The sequence below is a fragment of the Thamnophis elegans genome, chromosome 4 (assembly GCF_009769535.1).
Source record: "Thamnophis elegans isolate rThaEle1 chromosome 4, rThaEle1.pri, whole genome shotgun sequence".
Classification (NCBI taxonomy): Eukaryota; Metazoa; Chordata; class Lepidosauria; order Squamata; family Colubridae; genus Thamnophis; species Thamnophis elegans.
Window position 1 is genome coordinate 132,943,018 of NC_045544.1, and position 21,370 is coordinate 132,964,387.

Genomic DNA, 21,370 nt, shown 5'->3' on the forward strand with positions numbered 1-21,370 from the left:
AAAGCCATAATACGATATAAGATGGCTGAGCTTCTAGAATTCATGCACTAAAGAGCCAAGGTGGCACAGTGGTTAAATGCAGCACTGCAGGCTACTGCTAGATCAGCAGGTCAGCGGTTCAAATCTCACCGGCTCAGGGTTGACTCAGCCTTCCATCCTTCCGAGGTGGGTCAAATGAGGACCCAGATTGTTGGGGGCAATATGCTGACTCTCTGTAAACCGCTTAGAGAGGCCTGAAAGGCCTATGAAGCGGTATATAAGTCCACTGCTATTGCTATTGCTATTGCATGCTTTTGTGGCTTCGCTAATTCTAAGTTTAGTTTTGCCTCTCTTCTCCAATTTGTTCAACGAATATGTGCTGACTGGTGTTTTTTTAAGTATCTCCCAGATTTGCTGGGGGAAAACGGACTTCTGGTGCAGTTCAGCAGCCCGGCTGAAACTGATGCTGAAAGGAAAAGGGCTGCGATACACAGCATGGCTAACCTGTGCTTCAGGTATGACTGAAACCAATAGGTATGGCTTGACTCCTTTCCCCTATGCGGTGCCTCTTCTAGGGATAGAGGATGCAAATATTCCAGCGTTGGGAGGTCTAGAAAGAAATATCTAAATCCAAGGCCCACAGATAAACAGGCCCATATATTCCAGTTTAAAATGCATTTTTGTGGAAGTGTGTTGTCTTTAAGTGTTAATAACAGACTTCCAAAGGGACGCGGTGGCTCAGCGGCTAAGACGCTGAGCTAGTCGATCAGAAAGGTTGGCAGTTCGGAGGTTTGAATCCATAGTGCCACGTAACGGAGTGAGCTCCGGTTACTTGTCCCAGCTTCTGCCAACTCAGCAGTTTGAAAGCACGTAAAAATGCAAGTAGAAAAATAGAGACCACCTTTGGTGGGAAGGTAATAGTGTTCTGTGCGCCTTCGGTGTTTAGTCATGCTGTTCACACATGACCACAGAGACGTCTTCGGACAGCGCTGGCTCTTCAGCTTTGAAACGGAGATGAGCACCACCCCCTAGAGCCAGGCATGACTAGCACATATGTGCGAAGGAAACTTTTACCTTTACTTAATAGACTTCCAAATAGCTGTTAGCATTCTAGTTTAAATGTTCTTCACTATAGAAATACAAATTTAACATATTATTTTTAATTGATGTATTTTATTGTTTTAAATATATCAGTGGAAGTGATGGAGCTGATATTGAAGAGTACTTTCTTAAAAAAAAAACACCTGGTACTCAGCACATGGTACTAAGCCAGAATGTGGTTTATTTGTCTATAGCTTAGTGCAAAAGATAAACCCAGAGTTGTGGTTTGGATATTAAGGGTTGTGGCTTATTAGTTTGTGTGAACAGTCCCTGTGTATTATTCAGCAAGTCATGACTAATCACAGTATTTGAACCCAGTCACTGTTAGGCTATAATATTATTCTTAACATTTTCCTTATTTTGATCACAATTGCAGGAGAGAATCTAAATAGCTGTAAAAAAACACCCTGTAATTTCAACACCCTGAAATTGCCCCAGAAACTCCTAGTATTTAACATTCTATAGCAGAACTGCAAATACAGACAGTATGAAAAGACAGATTGGGAAACATTCTTGGGAATAACTTTTACTTAAACATGCTTGAGATAAACCCCAAAATTTAACAAATTAAAAAAAAAGCCCTCAAAAATTAGACTCAATGGACCGTCACTTTTCTATCTTTCTATGTTGTCTAACACGTGGAAGAATAATAATATAGTGAGATATTGCTTTCCATAATAAATCCTCTCATTTCATTGGATAAAGCAATTTGCCCCCCTTCCACGCGGTCTCAGATACTATGAGCTTTCTGATATGAAGGGGTTGCTTCTTCCTTCTACTGCATTTTCTAAACAGACAGATAAAAGCATTACTCCTTTTCTGCAGTTCATCTTCCTCCTTTGCATCTGCCTGTCTTTTAGCCTACCTGGACAGCCCTACCTGGAGGAATCATACAGAGAGATCTGCTTTCAGGCTTTCCTGAGCATCTTACAGTCTTCCAAAGGAACTGAAGTAGATGACATCACCTTTTCCATGGTAAGAATAGAATAACAGAGTTGGAAGGGACCTTGGAGGTCTTCTAGTCCAACCCCCTGCTTAGGCAGGAAACCCTTCACCACTTCAGACAAATGGCTATGCAACATCTTCTTAAAAATGACCAGGGTTGGAGCATTCACAACTTCTGGTGGCAAGTTGTTCCACTGATTAATTGTTCTAACTGTCAGGAAATTTCTCCTTAATTTTAGGTTGCTTCTCTCCTTGATTCATTTCCATCCATTGTTTCTTCTCCTGACTTCAGGTGCCTTGGAGAATAGTTGGGCTCCCTCTTCTTTGTGGCAACCCCTGAGATATTGGAAGACTGCTATCATGTCTCCCCTGGTCCTTCTTTTCATTAAACTAGACATGTCCAGTTCCTGCAACCGTTCTTCATATGTTTTAGCCTCCAGTCCCCTAATCACCTTTGTTGCTCTTCTCTGCACTCTTTCTAGAAAGTCTCAGCATCTGTTTTACATCGTGGCGACCAAAACTGGATGTAGTATTCCAAGTGCTCTCTGAGCTTGGTTATTTTCTTGCAGGCATTTCATTACCCAAACTACTGGAACATCTGCAAGGGAACAACCAAGCTCAGAGAGCATCCCATAGTTCAACCCTGAGCTACAAATATTCTCCTTTATCAGTTGAACTTCAGCTGTTGCCTTAATCAGGATAGTGGCTTTTCCTGCAAGCATGCTTCAAGTGAAGCATTTCCGGATTTTCTTGTTATTGTGAATTGTAACGGGTTCAAGAGAGGTAGCAATAGCAATAGCAATAGCAGTTAGACTTATATACCGCTTCATAGGGCTTTCAGCTCTCTCTAAGCGGTTTACAGAGTCAGCATATTGCCCCCAACAACAATCCGGGTCCTCATTTTACCCACCTCGGAAGGATGGAAGGCTGAGTCAACCCTGAGCCGGTGAAATTTGAACAGCCGAACTGCAGAACTGTAGTCAGCTGAAGTAGCCTGCAGTGCTGCACTCTAACCACTGCGCCACCTCGGCTCTAAATTGGGACATCCTGTCATGGAAATCATGCCCCTGTATTATTAAACTTTGTGGGAACTGTCAGAGGTTGCTAATTAGTTGCTGGTGGTAAAATTTAGAAATCAATTTCACATGGAATGATCTTACATAAGCCCAATGGTTACTTAATGTAAACCACAGGTTGAGCTTGCAATTAAAGTTGGGTGTGATACCGGTATCATTCTAGCAACTTCTCAAACTCTATAATCACTTGAGGCAGACTTTTGCCATTGGACTTTTATCACCTAGATAAAATGGCACTCTAGATCAGCGGTCACCAACTGGTGGTCCACGAGAAAATGTTGGTAGTCTGTAGAATTTTTTTTTGCATTTTTTTATATTGCACTAAATCAGGGAACCTCAAATTACGGAACCTGGGATGGATACATGCAATGAACATTTTTGTTCCTGCAGAGAGTCTCCCCCTTTGGGGTCTTTTTGTGTGAGTTGGAGGGGGCAAAAATTTCGACTTGGGGTCTGCTTCAGCCTCCTGGTGTGGGGCTTTGGGCGAAGGCTGGAGGGAAGCACTGCTGATGGTGAAGAGCCGGAAGGCCTCGTTCCAGTGGGACTGTATCATGGCCTGGAACTGGCTGACCATCTCAGCCCGCTGAGCCTCCAGGTGCTGGTACCTGGCCTTGCCCTCCCACAGATTTTCCCTCTGCTTGGAAAACCTATGCTCCTAGTCCTCAGTGTGGTGTTTCTACTGAGCCTCCTTCTCAGTCAGATCCAATTTGAACTGAGCCAGCTGTTTTGCCAACTCTTTCTCATGATGGCTGCTTAGCTCCAGCAACTGCTTCCTCTTGAGGCCCTAAGGAGCCCAGGCAAGGAGTGGCTGAGAGGGGCGGGGCGAGTCAAGGCTGGCAAAGTGCCCCTTGATGTGAGTGACACCGAATTGGTCACGCCCACTCAGTCCCATGGCCACATAGCCACGCCCACCCAGCTGGTCATTATGCAGAGCATATTAGTGGTCCGTGGAATTTAAAATTATGAATTTAGTGGTCCCTGAAATCCAAAAGGTTGGTGACCCCTGCTGTAGATGATAGAGTTGTACTATTCCCTGAGAGTTGCAAGAAGGCTAATTGTTTTTCCATTTCCTTTTCCAGCTGCTACAAAACTCTTTGAAAGGAATCCAGTCGCTCTTAAACGGAGGAAAGATGAGGCTGACCCAGACTGATCACCTTGGTTCCCTCCTTGCTGTGTTGAAGGTGACAAGAGATTTAAAGTGGAAATCTTCCCTGAGTGCCACAAAACAACCCTGAAAAAGTTTTTGACGGGCCTTTGTACTCAGAGGTGTAGCATGCTTTTGAAATGTCTCTGGTTTCTAAAATTAGAATTGCATAATCCCCAGTACCCATAATTGATTTGATAGGAAATGCAGCTTTTATTCCTCTTGGCGTGTCTGTGAAGAAACATTCAAGGTCTACTATCGTGTTTCACTGAAAATAAGACAGGGTCTTATTTTCTTTTGACTCCCCCGAAATAAGCGCTTGGCCCTATTTTTGGGGAGGTCTTATTATTTTTGAGGTGCAGGAGGCGGCGAGCGTGGTCACCCCATGGCTGCTGCTGTGTTGCAATATTTCCAGGGAGGGCTTATTTTGGGGGGGAGGGCTTATTTTAGCACATGCATTCAAAATCCTGATTGGGCTTATTATCCGGGGAGGTCTTATTTTCAGGGAAATGGGATACGGGTAGTCCTTTACTTATGACCACCATTGGGATCTGAATTTGCGTTGCTAAGCAAGGTGATTGATACGTGAGTTGCACCCAATTTTATGATCTTCATTGCCACAGCTGCTAAGTGAATCACACAGTCGTTAAGCAAATCCAACTTTCCCCATTGACGGCTTGTTGGAAGCTGGCTGGGAAGGCCTCAAATGGCGATCACATAGCCCCAGAATGCTGCAACCATTATAAATACAGGTAGTCCTCAACTTACGGCCACAATTGAGTCCAGGTTTTCCACTGCTAAGTGAGAAATTTGTTAAGTGAGTTTTGTCCCATTTTAGGGCTCTTCTTGCCACGTTTGTTAAGCGAATCATTGCAGTTGTTAAGCTAGTGACACGATTGTTAAGTGAATCTGACTTTCTCCATTGACTTTGCTGGTCAGAAGGTCGCAAGAGGGGATCCCATGGCCTTGGGACACGGCAACACTCAGGAATATGAACCTGTTGCCAAGCCCCCGAATTTTGATCCCGTGAGCATCCATGTGGAGGCTGCAACAGTCGTAACTGTGAAAAATGGTCATAAGTCACTTGTTTAAAAGCTGTTGTAACTTCAACTGGTTTCCTGAAAATAAGACCCCCACCCAGATAATAAGCCCAATTGGGCTTTTGAGTGCATGCGCTAAAATAAGCTCCCCCCAAAAATATTGCAACACGGCAGCAGGTACAGGCGACCTGCACCTCAAAAATAATAAGATCTCCCCAAAAATAAGACCACATACTTTTTTCAGGGGTCAAAAGAAAATAAGACCCAGTCTTATTTCCTGGGAAACACGGTAAATGAACAGTTGTAAGTTAAGGACCCTCTGTACAAGTCAGTTGCTAAGTGATCAGGTGACCCTGGGGATGCTGTGATGGCTTCAAGTGTGAGATCTGGTCTCACACTGAAGTGTGTAGTTTATTCAGTGTGGTTGAACAGTTGTCAAATGAATGGCTTTTAAGTTGCTGTTTTAGGTGCATCCCAGTTTTTGTTGTTGCTGAAACTCAAAATGAGAGTAATAGCATCTATGTTTGAAGTAAATCAACCAAATCATGGATTATGGTAACGTCTGAACTGTAATCACCTTGTCCACATTTTTTTTTTGCATAAAGTTTTATTTTTTCCTTTCATACACATTCACAAATATACATTCTTGTAAATACTGTTAACATCTATCTATTAAGTATCGACATTTATCACAATCTTACAAATAAAACACCATTGGGGTCACTTTCTTGCCACCCTGTATCTCCATCTTGTTTTGCAACAACCCTACTCTTTCCACCTTCTCAACTTCTCTTCTCTACTTTCTCCTTTCCTCCTCTCCTTTCTCTTTCCTTCTTCCAGTCCCTTTCCCCCACTCCTCCTCTCTTCTCCTCCTCCTTACCCTCTCTCCTACTCTTACTTCCCCTCCCTTACTTCCTCTGCTTTACCCTTTCTTATTTTCCCTCCTCTTCTTCTCTCCTTTCCGTTGTTGCCCTTACTTATTTTTTTTCCCTCGTGTAGATTCTCGGGCTGGCATTCCAGTGATCCCAACTTTATCTTTACATAAGAAAACCTTATCCACAGTTTTGAGTGTGGGTGACACACACAGAATAGGGCTAACTCCAAAATAGTAATGGAAATGTCTAATCTTAAAGCCATAAGGGGGTGGTGTTTCTATACTGTGTATGTATAATGGGGGAGGCGAGACTGACATCTGTCACAATAATCCACCAGGCATTACGATGTCCAAAGATAGTTCGCAGCTGGTTTCACATGTCACCCTAAGCCAGAATATGATTTGTGGTTTGAGCTTTGCATCACAATTGCAAATCCAATAAATCTTTGCACAGCATGATTTTTAGCTCCGCTAAGGTGTGTGGCCCTAGTCGTTATGCTTCATTCAGCAAACCATGATTTGGTGCGATGTGCTAATTCAATACCGTGTGCACAAAAGCTCTTCCCTGTGCTTTGTAGAAGTGCAAATGAAATCATTGCTATCCTGAACAAATTACCAGCTAGTAAGAATTTGTATTCCCATAGTATCCAAAGAGTGGCTCAGTGGCTAAGACGCTGAGCTTGTTGATCAGAAAGGTTGGCAGTTCGGCAGCTCGAATCCCTAGCACTGCGTAATGGAGTGAGCTCTCGTTACTTGTTCCAGCTTCTGCCAACCTAGCAGTCCAAAATCACATAAAAATGCAAGTAGAAAAATAGGAACCACCTTTGGTGGGAAGGCAGCAGTGTTCCTTGCGCCTATGGCGTTGAGTCATGCCGGCCACATGACCACAGAGACGTCTTCGGAGAGCGCTGGCTCTTCGGCTTTGAAATGGAGATGAGCACCACCCCTATAAAAAATTTTATCCTATAAAATTATGATATCCAACGATGTTTAAAAGAATACATGGGTTTCTTTTTCCTTTCTTTCGATAAAGGAGCACATGTTCATTTAGTGACCATTTGAAATCACAACGGCACTTTAAAAAGTGACTTACGATCATTTTTCACACTTACAACCATTGCAGCATCCCCATGGTCACGTGATTTATATTTGGATGCTTGACAGCTGACTCATGTTTACGACAGTTGCAGTGTCCTGCAGTCACATGATCCCCTTTGGCGGCCTTCCGACAAGCAAAATCAATGGGGAAGCCAGAATCACTTAACAACTGTGCTGCTAACTCAAGGGTTCCCAGCAGGGGAATATTCCAGGGGGTACAAAAACTTGGGTTTAGAAGTTTCAAAATTATAGTATGTATGTATGTATGTATGTGTATGTATGTATGTATGTATGTATGTATGTATGTATGTATAATTATATGCATATAATTATTTTTTTAAGGGGTGTGAGTAGAGGTGGTATTCAGCAGGTTCTGTCCAGTTCTGGAGAACCGATAGTGGAAATTTTGAGTAGTTCGGAGAACTGGTAAATACCACCTCTGGCTGGCCCCACCCCATCTATTCTCTGCCTCCCGAGTCCCAGCTGATTGGGAGGAAATGGAGATTTTGCAATAACCTTCCCCACCAATCCATGCCGCACCCACCAATCTATGCCACGCCCACCAAGCCACGCCCAGCCCACAGAACCGGTAGTAAAAAAAATTGAATCCCACCACTGGGTGCAAGAATATATCAGAAGTGTTCCAGGGGTGCGGGGTATAGAAAAGATTGGGAACCCCAGTACCAATTGAACAACTGTAGTGATTGGGCTCAATTTTGGTCGTAAAAAGAAGCAGATGTAATTTAATTTAAATTAATGAAGCACTAAGCAGATTATAGTGCTGATGCCTAGGATTTTCTTTGATTTCAGAAATGCATGTTTCATGGACTCCCTGGAATTAACATAGAAATGCCCAGCATCTTATATCCAGCACTCCTTCCTCAGTACGACAGTCGGTCACCCATCGAGCAAGAGAAGTTGGAGCAGAACAGTGTTAAACTGAGCGGGGTAAACTTTTTAAATACGGTTTGTGTGCGTTGTGCATTAAACCTAAGGCACTTCAAAAAACGTATATCTGGTCACAAGCTGAGGGCTGTTTTTGTCTGTCTGGGGGAAAAAAAAGTAATGTTTTGGTAAAAGCACATGACAGCAGTGCATGATAGTCTGTACAGTACAGTAGTATTTCTGAACCTTGGCCACTTTAAGCTCTGTGGACTTCAACTCCCAGAATTCCCCAAACTAGCCAGGAATTCTGGGAGATGAATTCCACAAAGCTTAAATTGCCAAAATTGAGAAACATTGCTGTAGAGCAGGGGTGTGAAACTTGATTTCATTGAGGGCCACATCAGGGCTGTGTTTGACCTTGGGGGGCAGGGGTGGCCATGGCCACCTGGACATCACTCATGTTGGGGTTGCCTGTGGCGGCCCAAGGGCTCCCGAACTCCGTTTCTGCTGCAATGGCCTCCTGCAACCTTCTGCCAGCGAAAATGGAACTCAGGACGGCCGAAGGCAGCCTCCCGAGCTCCGTTTTCGCTGACAGGGGCACTGCGGGCCAGTCCTTTGCTGTTTCCAAGGCGGCCCCGTGGGCCAGACCTAAGCAACCCACGGACTGGATCGTGCCCCCGGGCCTTGAATTTGACACCCCTGCTATAGAGCCAAGCCACTGTTTATAAGCATTTATCTGCCTTCATTAATGACTGCTTATGGGCCTTCTGAATCCCATAATCTTCATGAATGGCAGTTTTCATTGGGGACAAGAGGTTTAACACAACTGGAGGGCAGCAGAATATGAAAGGAAATTCTGTTTTACAGTAGCTGACAGCTCCTTTTCATATTTCTGAAACCGGGATTTTCGAGTGTTAAAAGGAGATGTCAGGGATTTGAACTGGGAGCTTTTGCTCAACCAAACAGGGTCTGAAAATTGGACAAGATGAACTTCCAAAGCAGCTGTTGTGAAACATGAAATATTTGTTTTACTTCGATTTAAATCTTGAGCAGGAGGCACTGTTAACCGCATGGTGCCTGTTCTAACCTAGGCAGCTGAGTCCTCGTCCCGATAAATCCCTTTTATTTAATTGACAGTGAATTCCTCTCCGGCAAAGTCTTTCCTCTCCCACAGTCTTTCAAGATAGTTCACAATTCCCGACTTTTATCCGGCTTGGAGAGTGGCCAGGCCGATATCTTTCAGACACCGCAATACTTGGCAAGAATGCAGGAATGAACTAATTGTCTCTTGCGAACACCTCTTCCCCTCACCTTCCACCTGTGGCTTTATTCCCAAGTCAACCCTTGATTCTTAGCTGTTCCCTTCATCTGGCAATTCTGCACATGCGCACACTGGGAACAGGCTCCAGCTGTTCCTCTGCCTCAAAGGATCTCTGTCTCTGAAGGCAGCTGATAATTGTCAGGTGGCCCTGGCCCCATCTCTGCCTCTGATGCAGAGCCCTCATCAGAGCCTTCCCCAGACTCCAGGACTGGCCCATGTTCCTCCCCAACCTCCTCACTCTCCGAATCTGCTGCCAACTCTGCTGGCTGCTGGCGGGCCACAACAGCACCTTAAGCCAAGAGAATAAGTCTTACGCGGCCTCTTAAGTTGAGATAGATTTCTTGATGCCGAGAGAAAAATCCTATCCAGGCTATTCTATATTAATATTTAGAAGAAAAAAAAAACATTAGATGCTTGGATTGATTAAAGAGAACGGCACACAATCCCTTGAATTGAAAAGGCTTGTGTTTGTAATCATTTCTACGCCCCACAACTGCTTCTCACAGAACAGGAGGAAGAAGCCGAAAGGAAAACCGAAGAAAGGGAAGCCGGAAGAAGAAGGAGTAAAAGAGCAGCCAGGAGGTGCCGAAGGAGGCAGAGTGGAGAAGCCCACATTAAAGGATGAGTTATCGCAAGATCGGGGCTCGAAGATGACAAATTGGGCATTCAGTGATAAATATCCCTCACTTGCGAAAGAGCGTTTATCTTCCCACGCTTTCAGCTGGAAGAGAATCAGCAGCAGTGACTCAGAATATTCTGATGCGGAAGGTGGAATGCAGAGCAAAACAAGGTTTGTGATGGCAACCACTTAAACACACACACGCACGCACATCCTGCTGCCATTATGCAGCTTTGAGGTGTGTGTTCCTTTTCCAGCAGCGTGGCTGAATTCTCTTTGACTCGAGTTCTTTCAAAAGCAGATTTTTTTTTTCCTCGCTTGGTTTCTTCACTTCCCCCTCCCTGCCTCTGTTGGTAACAAGTGCAGGTAGTCCTCGACTTAACGATCCCAATACGGTTGCTAGGTGAGACTGTTGTTAAAGGCTGTTTCTTGCCATGGTTGCTAAATGAATCACCGCAGTTGTTAAGGTTAGCACCACGGTGGTTAAATGAATCTGGCTTTTCCCCCATTGACTGCGGCGTTGTTGCCACACTGGAGGGCTAGCAATAGCAATAGCAATAGCAGTTAGACTTATATACCGCTTCATAGGGCTTTCAGCCCCCTCTAAGCGGTCTACAGAGTCAGCATATTGCCCCCAACAACAATCCGGGTCCTCATTTTACCCACCTCGGAAGGATGGAAGGCTGAGTCCACCCTGAGCCGGTGAGATTTGAACAGCCAAACTGCAGAACTGCACTCAGCTGAAGTAGCCTGCAGTGCTGCATTTAACCACTGCGCCACCTCGGCTCTTTTACTGCTCATGTGTCCTTGCCTAATCAAAAGGAAAACACCAGACAGAATTCCTTGGGATGAGCTAAGCTTCGAAAGAACTTCGAAGGGCTCTTTTATTAGAAAAGTTAGTTACAGCGTCATCAAAAAGGAGTGTATCAAAAGGCATATACAATCACACATGGTACAAGTAAACTAATGAAAAATCACAGCGTTCTACAAATAAACCAATAGAAAATCACATCATGGCAAAGGGTGGGCAAAGGGGGAATAGAAAGTTACAAGCTGCATGGCATTGGGAGGGGGAAAGGGGGAATAGAAAGTTACAGCACAGCCTAGCGGGGAGAAGGGGCAGGTGTGGGAGTAACTGGCTCACATAGTTCTTGTTACATGAGGCTGCATAGTGAGTCTTGACAGTTAGGCCGGAAAGATGTTTCTGGTGCGATGTTTTTGCATCCCTGTGTGTGTGTGTTTCAGACAGCAGAAGCTGCCCTGCACACAAACACCCGGAATGGATTCCAACAATTGACTTTCCTTGTGAGAAGGTCACAAAAGGGGATCACATGACCCCCAGGACACTGACATAAATACGAGCCAATTGCCAAGCCTCTGAATTTTGATCATGTGATCATGGGGGTGCTACAACGGTCGTATGTGTGAAAAAATGGACATACCGTATTTTTCGGCGTATAAGACGCACCTTTTCCCCTTAAAAAGAGGCTGAAAATCTGGGTGCGTTTTATAAACTGAATACAGCATTTTTGGCTTCCTGAAACCCCACCCCTTCACCAAAATAGCCGTGCAGAGCCTTTAGGAGGCTTCCAGAGTGCTCCTGGGGGCTGAGGAGGGCAGAAATGAGCACAAAATGGGCCGTTTTTTTGCTCATTTTTGGCCCACCCCCCAGGAGCACTCTACATGCCTCCTAAAGGCTATTCATGCCCTTTTTTTGAAAAAAAAAATGGGCATGAATGGGGAGGTCTGCAGAGTGCATTTTTTTTTTTTTTTAAATGCTTCTTCAAAATCTTGGTGCGTCTTATGCTCCAGTGCGTCTTATACTCCGACAAATACGGTAGATCACCGTTTTCACTGCCGTTGTAACTTTGGTCACTAAAAGAAAAGTTGTAAGTCGAGGATTGCCTAAAAGCAAAGAGAGCGTTTTCCCAATTATTCATGGGTTAATATTTTGCATACTGCCGGCTTCAAATGGCACGGGGCAATTTGCATCTGTAAAAACAAAACCATGGCAACAAATATCGGTACCCCCAACCGTGGTATCCATCCTGATGATCTCAGACGATCGGGAGTGGCAACATGGTTCTCTGCTGGTTTGCCCCCTTTTTTCTGGGGTTGATTCCAGGCAGTGATGACTGGGGAAGGGCTGACACACCCCTCCCTAGGAGGGTGTTGTAAAGCTTGGTGCTCTCCCCTCTCCTATCTAGGCGAGGCCACTGGGTGAGCGCAAGGGGTGAGATATCATCAATATGCTGACAAATTAAGCAATGATGTGCAATCTTATCTCAGTACTTGGAGACTGAGAGTATGTGTCAGCCTCTATATCGCTTTGCTTACTATCGGCTGCCATGGTAACGGGGAGGGAGGGGGTTTCGGTATTTGGGAGGGGGATCATGCTGGAGGAGCTATCTCGGGACGAGGAGGGAGTTTTATTCTCACCATCTTCTGCGCATGCTGAATGGTCCTGTTTAGGTCTGGTCAAGGCCAACCGTCTCTGCATACCAGATGGATGAAACCACCTGAAGATGCACCCCCACATGACACCCTTGGAGGCTGGAGATTGGACATTCGGCTTGGGGTTGTTGGGAGGGGGGAGGGATTTGGGACAGGTACAATTTTGCGCCTTTCGTTTCAGATCTTGCTTTACTCCCGATGCTTTCACTTCATAATTCAGTAAAACTACCTTTTCTCTACAACTAATGGAGTTGGGGGTTTCCTTTCTTGAATTTTGAAGGAGGCATGTTTGACAGTATGGATAGGGAAACATCCGGCTTCAGCTGGACAGTATCAGAGTTGGAAGGGACCTTGGAGGTCATCTAATCCAACCTTCTGCTCTCACAGGAGACCCTATACCAGTGATGGCGAACCTTTTCGACACCAAGTGCCCACCCTTCGCGCACGCTTGTCTGATCCACGACCGGGAAGAGGAGCTGCCCAGCTGGCAAGTGTGCACTGGAAAATAAAGTTCCAGTTTGCGAGGTGTGCATACACACCAGCCAGCACATGCACTGGGGCATTGAGGCGGAGGACACGCACTTTGGGCACTCGATCCGGAAAAGGTTAGCCATCACTGGTATAGGGTCTCCTGCTTAGGTAGGGTGTGGGACTAGAAAACCTCCAAGGTCCCTTTCAACCCTATTATTCTATGTTCTGTGTTCTAAGATCAAAGACTTCCCCCGCTGCCCACTTTGACCAATGAGACAATGTCATTTACTTAAGGTGTTAAATCAGGTTTTTCCCCCCTCTGCCTATTTATATTTTGTCTCTATTTTCATGCCAGGTCTTTCCAAGCTAAAGTTCGCCAAGGGGCTTTAACCTGCTTCCTTTCCACTGTGAAATCCATAGAGAAGAAAATCCTCTACGGTTACTGGTCATCATTTATTCCCGATGAGCCTGGAATAGGAAGCCCACAGACGGTGTCTTTGATGACAATTGCTTTAAAAGATCCTTCCCCTAAGGTAAGAGGATTCGTTACCCTCCTTCATGGTAGTGGATCTGGGTACTTGAGAGACCGCCTACTGCCAATTACCTCCACTCGACCAATTAGATCCCATAGATTAGGCCTCCTCCGAGTTCCATCTGCCGGTCAATGTCGACTGGCAACCACGCGGAGGAGAGCCTTCTCGATGGCAGCTCCGACCCTATGGAACGATCTCCCCGTGGAGATTCGTACCCTCACCACCCTCCAGACCTTCTGCACAGCCCTTAAAATCTGGCTATCCCGTCAGGCCTGGGGTTAAAGACCGTAACCCACCCGAATTGTATGAATGTTGTGCTTTTAATGATGTACTGTCTTATGTGTTAATTTGTTTGTTTTCCCCTCCTTTTGAATTGTAAGCCGCCCCGAGTCCCCCCAGGGAAAAGGGCGGCATATAAATAAACTACTCATAAACTCATAAACTCAACTCCTGGCTACTCATCCCGTACGATCCAGCATACAGCCCTCTTCCAAGCACTCCTTGCAAGAGAATGGGATTCAATTCAGTGCAGTGCAGTTCACTTTATCGCGGTGTCAACTCTGAAGCGAACCTGGATGAAGCCCTCTTGCGCTGCCTCACACTTGCCGCGAAGCCTGAGAGGGGGCAGGGAGCGGTGGGGGAGTAGATAGCCTGGTTAACAGTCAAAACAAAAAGTTTTCCTGTGGGAACCAAGGTCATTGTAACAGGTGCAACAGGTGGCTGTTGAAGGAGGAGAGGAGCTTGCCAGCTGTATTCATTGGACAATGTGACCAGTGACACCTGGGAGATTTTTTGATTTTTTTAAAAAACTTTTTTAATTAGGTGAAAGCCACGGGATCTTTTAGAGTTGGTTTTTACCGGCTGTGCTGATGGGATGTATCCAATAAACATGTTCTTTAAGGAATCTACCTGCCTCGGAGTTCTGCTTTCAATAAGGGTGCCTTATTTGGAACGCTGAAATGTGGTCATAGAACACTACAGCAAAGTTCTCCATCCCACCCCACCCCACTCTATTTTATTTATTCTGCCCTGCCCTGCCCTGCACTATCCTATCCTGTTGAAAATAAATTAAATAAGATATAAGGCAATGGTGAAATCCTCCGAAGTCTGCTACCTGTTCGATTTGTCTGCTGCTGAGTCCATGCTTTGCATGCATGCGTGCCTCGTGCGCACCCGCGTAGCAGTAAAAAAGGAACAATTTGAAGCCTTCCAAGTCTGCAAAGGTAAGTAGAACAGCCTGAGGTCTAGGACACAGGGGTTGAATATGTTTCTTAAAGAGAGTTCAATCCAATTCACTTTAAAGTCCCTCCACTGGCACTCCAGCCCTTTATCCCCAGTGCCCTTTATAACACCAAAGAGCTCTAAAGAGCTTTTGCTAAAGATTTACTAAGGAACGGTCATGTCAATGGCTCAGGTTCTCTTTGCCTTCCATCGGTCAGCCAGAGCCTCCGGCGGTATCCTTGGGAACTGATGTGGAAGATAATTCAGCTCCCGTCAGGTGCCTAGGCTCAGCTCCTGTATTGGTTTTGTTCTGTTGCAGACTCGGGCCTGTGCTTTCCAAGTTCTCTCCGCCATTCTGGAAGGTTCCAAGCAATTCCTGTCCATTGCCGAAGATGCCGTTGATCACAAGAGAGCATTCACCCCCTTCTCGGTGAGCATTGCCTCCAGCATCCGAGAACTTCACCGGTGTATGCTGTTGGCTTTGGTGGCCGAAACCTCGTCCCAAACCCTCACCCAGATAATCAAGGTAAATGCCTGTCTACGGAAGCTGCTTTCGTTCTACTAGTTCTAGTAGTATTGAGTAACAGAATAATGAAGTTGGAAGGCACCTTGGGGGGGGCCTTCTAGCCCAAGCCCCTCCTGCTCAAGTAGGAAACCCTATATCAGTGACGGCAAACCTTTTGAATTGAATTGAATTGAATTTATTGCACTTATATGCCGCCCTTTTCCCCGGAGGGGACTCAGGGCGGCTCACAATCCAAGTCAGGGAAGGGGATACAGATAAGGAATAAAAAGACAAACAAAACAATACACAATCTAAAAGCACACAACAACCATACCATTCGAGACTGGGGGGGGGGGGGCAAAAGCTCTTTAGCCCCAGGCCTGTCGGAACAGCCAGGTTTTAAGGGCTTTGCGGAAGGCCTGGAGGGTGGTGAGGGTTCGAATCTCCACGGGGAGCTCGTTCCAGAGGGTCAGAGCAGCCACAGAGAAGGCTCTCCTCCGGGTAGTTGCCAGTCGACACTGGCCGGTGGATGGAATTCGGAGGAGGCCTAATCTGTGGGATCTAATCGGTCTAGTGGAGGTGATTGGCAGCAGGCGGTCTCTCAAGTACCCAGGTCCAATACCATGAAGGGCTTTATAAGTGACGACTAGCGCCTTGAAGCGTATCCGAAGACCAATAGGCAGCCAGTGCAGCTCGCGGAGGATAGGTGTTACGTGGGTGAACCGAGGTGCACCCATGATCGCTCAAGTGCTGAAAAGGGAGCGTGTGTGCGTGCCTGTGTTGGACTGAGTCTGCATGCTCGCCTAGGCCACGACCAGGAAGAGGAGCTGCCCAGGGGGCATGCATGCGCGCACCGGAAAAGGAACTTCCGGTGTCCGGGGAGTGCATGCGTAGCAGCCAGCAAGTCTTCCGGTTACTGCCAGGCTTGCGCAGACACCGATCAGCTGGCCAGCACGCATGGTCATGCCTGAAAACAGAAGACCAGCTCTTCCAGTTCCCGGCACTGCCGCAGGCACAAAGGCTAGCTGATTGTCGTGTGCGCATGCGTGCCAGAAACCTGGAAGTGGAACAGGCGATGCCATGCATGCCCAATCTCTCTTTAAAAACCTGCAGTGTCACAGATTCTGGAGGCCAGTCATTCCGCTTATGAATTGTTCCCACTGCCAGGAATCTTTTCCTTAGTTACAGGTTGTCTCTTAGTTCCCATCCATTGTTTTACATCAAAGATGATTCAAAGTTAATTGCAAAGGTTTGTCTTAGCTGTTTTGTGTAATCATGACTTTCTTCTTTCTATTGTCAGTAGAGTGGCATTACAACAATCTTAGCCATCCCTTGCTAATCCAGTTTTCTGCAGCCTAGAGTCCTCCGTGAACAGGGGTGATAATCCTTGGGGTTCGGCCCAGATCGGCTGAACCGGTAGAGACAATTGTCCCTGGTTCTAGGGACCAGTAGTAAAAAAAGCTTCTGAGGATTGTGTGGCTCAGCTCTGAGCCGTACGATCGTCGGAAACTTTTTTCCTCCACTTTTTAAAGCATTTTTTTTCCTGCCTATTCGCTCAAACCTGCCGGGAAAAAATTGCTTTAAAAAGTGAAAAAAAGTTGGTCACACCCACCCAGTCACATGACCCCCCCCCGCAATTAAGCCACGCCCACAGGTGGGCAAAAAAATTAGATTTCACCACTGTCCAAGAAGCAACAAGTTGCTTCTATACAGATAGTCCTCAACTTACGGCCACAATTGAGCCCACAATTTATGTTGCCAAGTGAGAAATTTGTTGAGCGAGTTTTGCCCCCGTTTTACGAACGTTCTTGCCACAGCTGTGAAGTTAATAACACGGTTGTTAAGTGAATCTGGCTTCCCCATTGACTCGCAAAATGTGACCACATGATACCGGGTCTCTGCAACCGTCATAAATATGAGTCAGTTGCCAAGTGTCTAAATTTTAATCATAGGATCATGAACTGTTGTAAGTCGGGGACTACCTGCAATCTCCAGACAATCCATTTAATGCAGCGTATTTGAATGGCTCCCTGCTGGAAGATAATCCCTAAGACAGTGTTTCTCAACCTTGGCAACTTGAAGATGTCCAGACTTCAACTCCCAGAATTCCCCAGCCAGCATTCGCTGGCTGGGGAATTCTGGGAGTTGAAGTCTGGACATCTTCAAGTTGCCAAGGTTGAGAAACACTGCCCTAAGAGACCAACTTTCAAGTGATAACAGAATTGTTTGTGTGCGTGCGTGTGTGTGTTTTGTTTATATGTCTTCAAATCAGTCATGAGGGCGACTGCCAGAACAAGTTCCTTGTTTCCTTGGCAACCTTTTTTGGAAGTGGTTTGCCACACTCTCTTGCCTTCCAACCTAGTGCTTTTAATTGCTGCAGCGAAATGACTCGCTCCATTATACTTAAGGCACTTAAAATATGAATGGAATAGGAATGAGGCAGGAGAGGAGAGAAAGAGAATTCTTTATTGGCCAAGTGTAATTGGACATACTGTATTGTATTGTATTGTATTGTATATTGTATTGTATTGTATTGTATTGTATTGTATTGTATTGTATTGTATTGTATTGTATTGTATTGTATTGTATTGTATTATTTGTATGCCGCCCTTCTCCGGGAGGACTCAGGGCGGCGAACAATTCAAGGTGGAAAAAGGGGAACATAAAAAGACAAAATACAAATAATAAAAGTAGACAACAGTCGCACAACCATACATGTCAAGAGGGGAGGGAACTCATCACCCCCAGGCCTGCCGGCAAAGCCAGGTTTTGACGGCTTTTCGGAAGGCCTGGAGAGAGGTGAGGGTCCGATTAACTGCGGGGAGTTCATTCCAGAGGGCCGGAGCTGCCACAGAGAAGGCCCTCCCCCGGGTAATAACCAGGTGGCATTGGCTGGTAGATGGCATCCGGAGGAGGCCAACCCTGTGAGATCTAATGGGTCTGTGGGAGGTAATTGGCAGCAGGCGGTCTCTCAAGTACCCAGATCCAATACCATGAAGGGCTTTATAAGTTACGACTAGCACCTTGAAGCGTATCCGGAGACTGATCGGTAACCAGTGCAGCTCGCGGAGGATAGGTGTAACGTGGGTGTACCGAGGTGCACCCACAATCGCTCGCGCGGCTGCGTTCTGGACGAGTTGAAGTCTCTGAATACTCTTCAAGGGCTGCCCCATGTAGAGCGCATTGCAGTAGTCCAGTCTTGAGGACTGGACAATTTGGGTTTGGTGCATAAGCTCTCGGTGTACATACAAGCAGCAAGTGACAACTCATGATCATAGATCATATAAAAAAGACACTCATCATAAATCATGTGACAACAGTGATAGTCATAGGATACCAAACAAGCAATCAACATAAGTCATACTAGGATGCTAAATAAAACAATATACGGTGAATCGTAAGATACAAGCAACAAAGTTATAGTCATAAGAAGATAAGGAGATAGGTAATAGGAAAGATGAGAAGAATAGTAATATAGTCTTACTAGATAGTTTGACAGTGTTGTGGGAATTAGTTGTTTAGCAGAGTGATGGCATTGGGGGGGGGGACTGTCCTTGTGTCTAATTGTTCTGGCGGGCAATGCTAATATTTTTCTAAAGATGTACGAAAACTGTGTGTGCACGCTATCGTGCATGTGTGGGTGCATGCCAGGGGTGGGTTTCAACCGGTTCGCACCGGTCCCTGCGATCCGGTTGGTCGCCGAACCCGGAAGTAAGTAACTTCCGGGAACGGCGAAGCCCCCCCCGCGCCTGCGCGCGCCCGCACACCCGCGCCCGCTCCTTACCCGGTTTTTATGAATTCTGCGCTTCCACGCATGCGCAGAACGCATACAGCGCCTGCGCGATCCTCCAGGAGCAGCTGGAGCATCGCGCAGATGCTAGTACGCATGCGCGCGCTGCGTGCATGCGCGAGGACGATGCACGCGTGCGCGAGGACGATGCACGCGTGCGCGAGGACGACGCACGCGTGCGCGAGGATGACGCACGGGTGCACGAGGACGACGCCGGCCTCGTTCCAACCGAACCGGTTGGAACGGGGCGAGAAACCCACCCCTGGTGCATGCCCACCCACCTGCGCATGCCTGAGCGACCCCCCCCCACATGCCCACCCACCTGCGCATGCCTGAGCGACCCCCCCCCCACATGCCCAAGCGACCCCCATGCAGGGGGGGTCGTTTTTGCCTTCCCCGGGCTCCAGAGGCTTTCATGAAACCTGTGGAGGGCGAAAAACACCCGAGGTTCAGGAATGAATTTCCAGTTGGGCTGTTGGGCCTCCTTTTTGCCCTTTCTAGGCTCTGGAGGCTTTCCTGAAGCCTGGGGAGGGCGAAAACGGCCTCTCCCAGCCCTCTGGAAGGCCAAAAATCAACTGGGGGCTGCCAAGGGCTGCTGTGCCGACAAATATGGCTCCGTGTGGCACGCGTGCCATAAGTTTCGCCGACACGGCCCTATAGCGTCGTCTTGAGGGTAGGAGTTGAAAAGGTTTTTTTGGAATTTTTTTTATCTTTCCTTTCAAATTCATTCTTAAATATACATTCTTATAATTCTTATTTAACATTTGTCAATTCATATCATTTTTCCGCCTGTATATTTACATTTTCATACTTTCTTATTTCCCCTCCTCCCGATTTAATAATGGGTCGTCTTGAGTTATTTGTTTTGTGCTTTGTTCCTTTCTCTTTCTATTTGTATCTTTTTCCAAGCCAATCATAAAATCGCCCCCGTGTCCTGTAGTACACTGATTCCTCTTTGTCCTTTATTCTCAATGTCAAACCTATTCATTTCTGCACAATCTAATATCTTCTTTATTATCTCTCCTTCTGAAGGGATTTTGTATTTGTCCAATTTTGTGCAAATGCAAATCTAGCTGCTATTATTATTTGTACAATCAGATATGAGTCTTCTTTAGTATATTTCTCTGGTAGAATACCCAATAAGAATCGTGACCCGACAATTGCGCGATAGACATATGCGCGCCGACAAAATAGCGCGGATTAAAACGCGACATCAAAATCGCGACGACAAATTCGCGACGATAAAATTATGATGACAAAACGCGATGACAAGCACAATAAAATTGAAAATTTTTTAGGGTTAGGGTTAGGGTTATAACGTACATATACGCATCCCACTATGTTAAAGGCCCAGCACACTGTCTATAGTTTCTTGATGACGCGATTTTGTCGGCGCGCATTTGTCGGCGCGATATTGTCGAAAATCAATTAGCGATTTTGTCGGCGCTCATTTGTCTGTTGCGGTTTTGTCGGCGCTCATTTGTCCGTCGCGGTTTTGTTGGTGAACCAATAAGAATATTTCTGGCTTAAATTCTATGAGCTGATGTATCATTTTCTCTAACCATGATTGTATTTTCACCCAATAGCTTTTTGCGTCTCTACATGTCCACCACATATGATAATATGTTCCTGGTAGTTGGTGACATTTCCAACATTTAGTTGATTTATTCTTAAACCTTTTTTGCTAATCTTTCCGGTGTCATGTGCCATCTATAAAACATTTTATATAAATTCTCTTTGTATGCTGTTGCCATTGTCATTTTATAGTTCCTATAGTTGAAAATGTTTATGTCCAGGATGTGAGGGGAAATTTAGCTGGAAAAGCTTAAGAGAACACTAAAAGGTTAAGAAAAGGACAGCCCTCGCCCTCCTCCTTATATTCTTAAACTGACATGCCCCCCCCCCCAGGAAAAAGGTGGTGTGGGAAATAAGAAAACAGGGTGTTAAAACAGGATCCTAATCCCTCTTTCATACAGGTAGTCCTCGACTTACAATCATTTTTTTAGTGACATTGGAAGTTACAATGGCACTGAGAAAAAAATGACCATTTTTTCACATTTATGATGCTTGTTGCCACATCACCTGTGGTCCCATGATGGAAATTCGGTCTCTTGGCAACTACCATGTCCTGGGGGTCATGTCATCCTCAGCGGCTTTTGGCACGCAAAGTCAGTGGGGAAACCAGATTCACTTAACAACCGTGTTACTAGCTTAACCCTTTCAGTGATCCCCTCGACGACAGCGGCAGGATATGTCGTAAGATGGAGCAAAACTCACTTAAACAGTCATCCAGGTCATGTTTGTCCCAAAAGGT

General features: G+C 45.9%; 1 protein-coding gene across 2 annotated transcripts in view; it reads left to right on the top strand.

The window, feature by feature from the left end:
• The window catches only part of HEATR6 (HEAT repeat containing 6), a 52,079-nt gene that overhangs the window by 4,758 nt on the left and 25,951 nt on the right, over positions 1-21,370 (top strand). The window contains exons 4-10 of one of the 2 annotated variants that reach the window (XM_032216265.1): positions 379-494; positions 1,941-2,055; positions 4,181-4,282; positions 8,068-8,205; positions 9,970-10,253; positions 13,363-13,540; positions 15,081-15,287. In XM_032216265.1, the coding sequence (XP_032072156.1) occupies positions 379-494; positions 1,941-2,055; positions 4,181-4,282; positions 8,068-8,205; positions 9,970-10,253; positions 13,363-13,540; positions 15,081-15,287 (1,140 nt within the window). The remainder of the gene's footprint in view (positions 1-378; positions 495-1,940; positions 2,056-4,180; positions 4,283-8,067; positions 8,206-9,969; positions 10,254-13,362; positions 13,541-15,080; positions 15,288-21,370) is intronic. The other variant, XM_032216266.1, reaches the window with a different exon arrangement.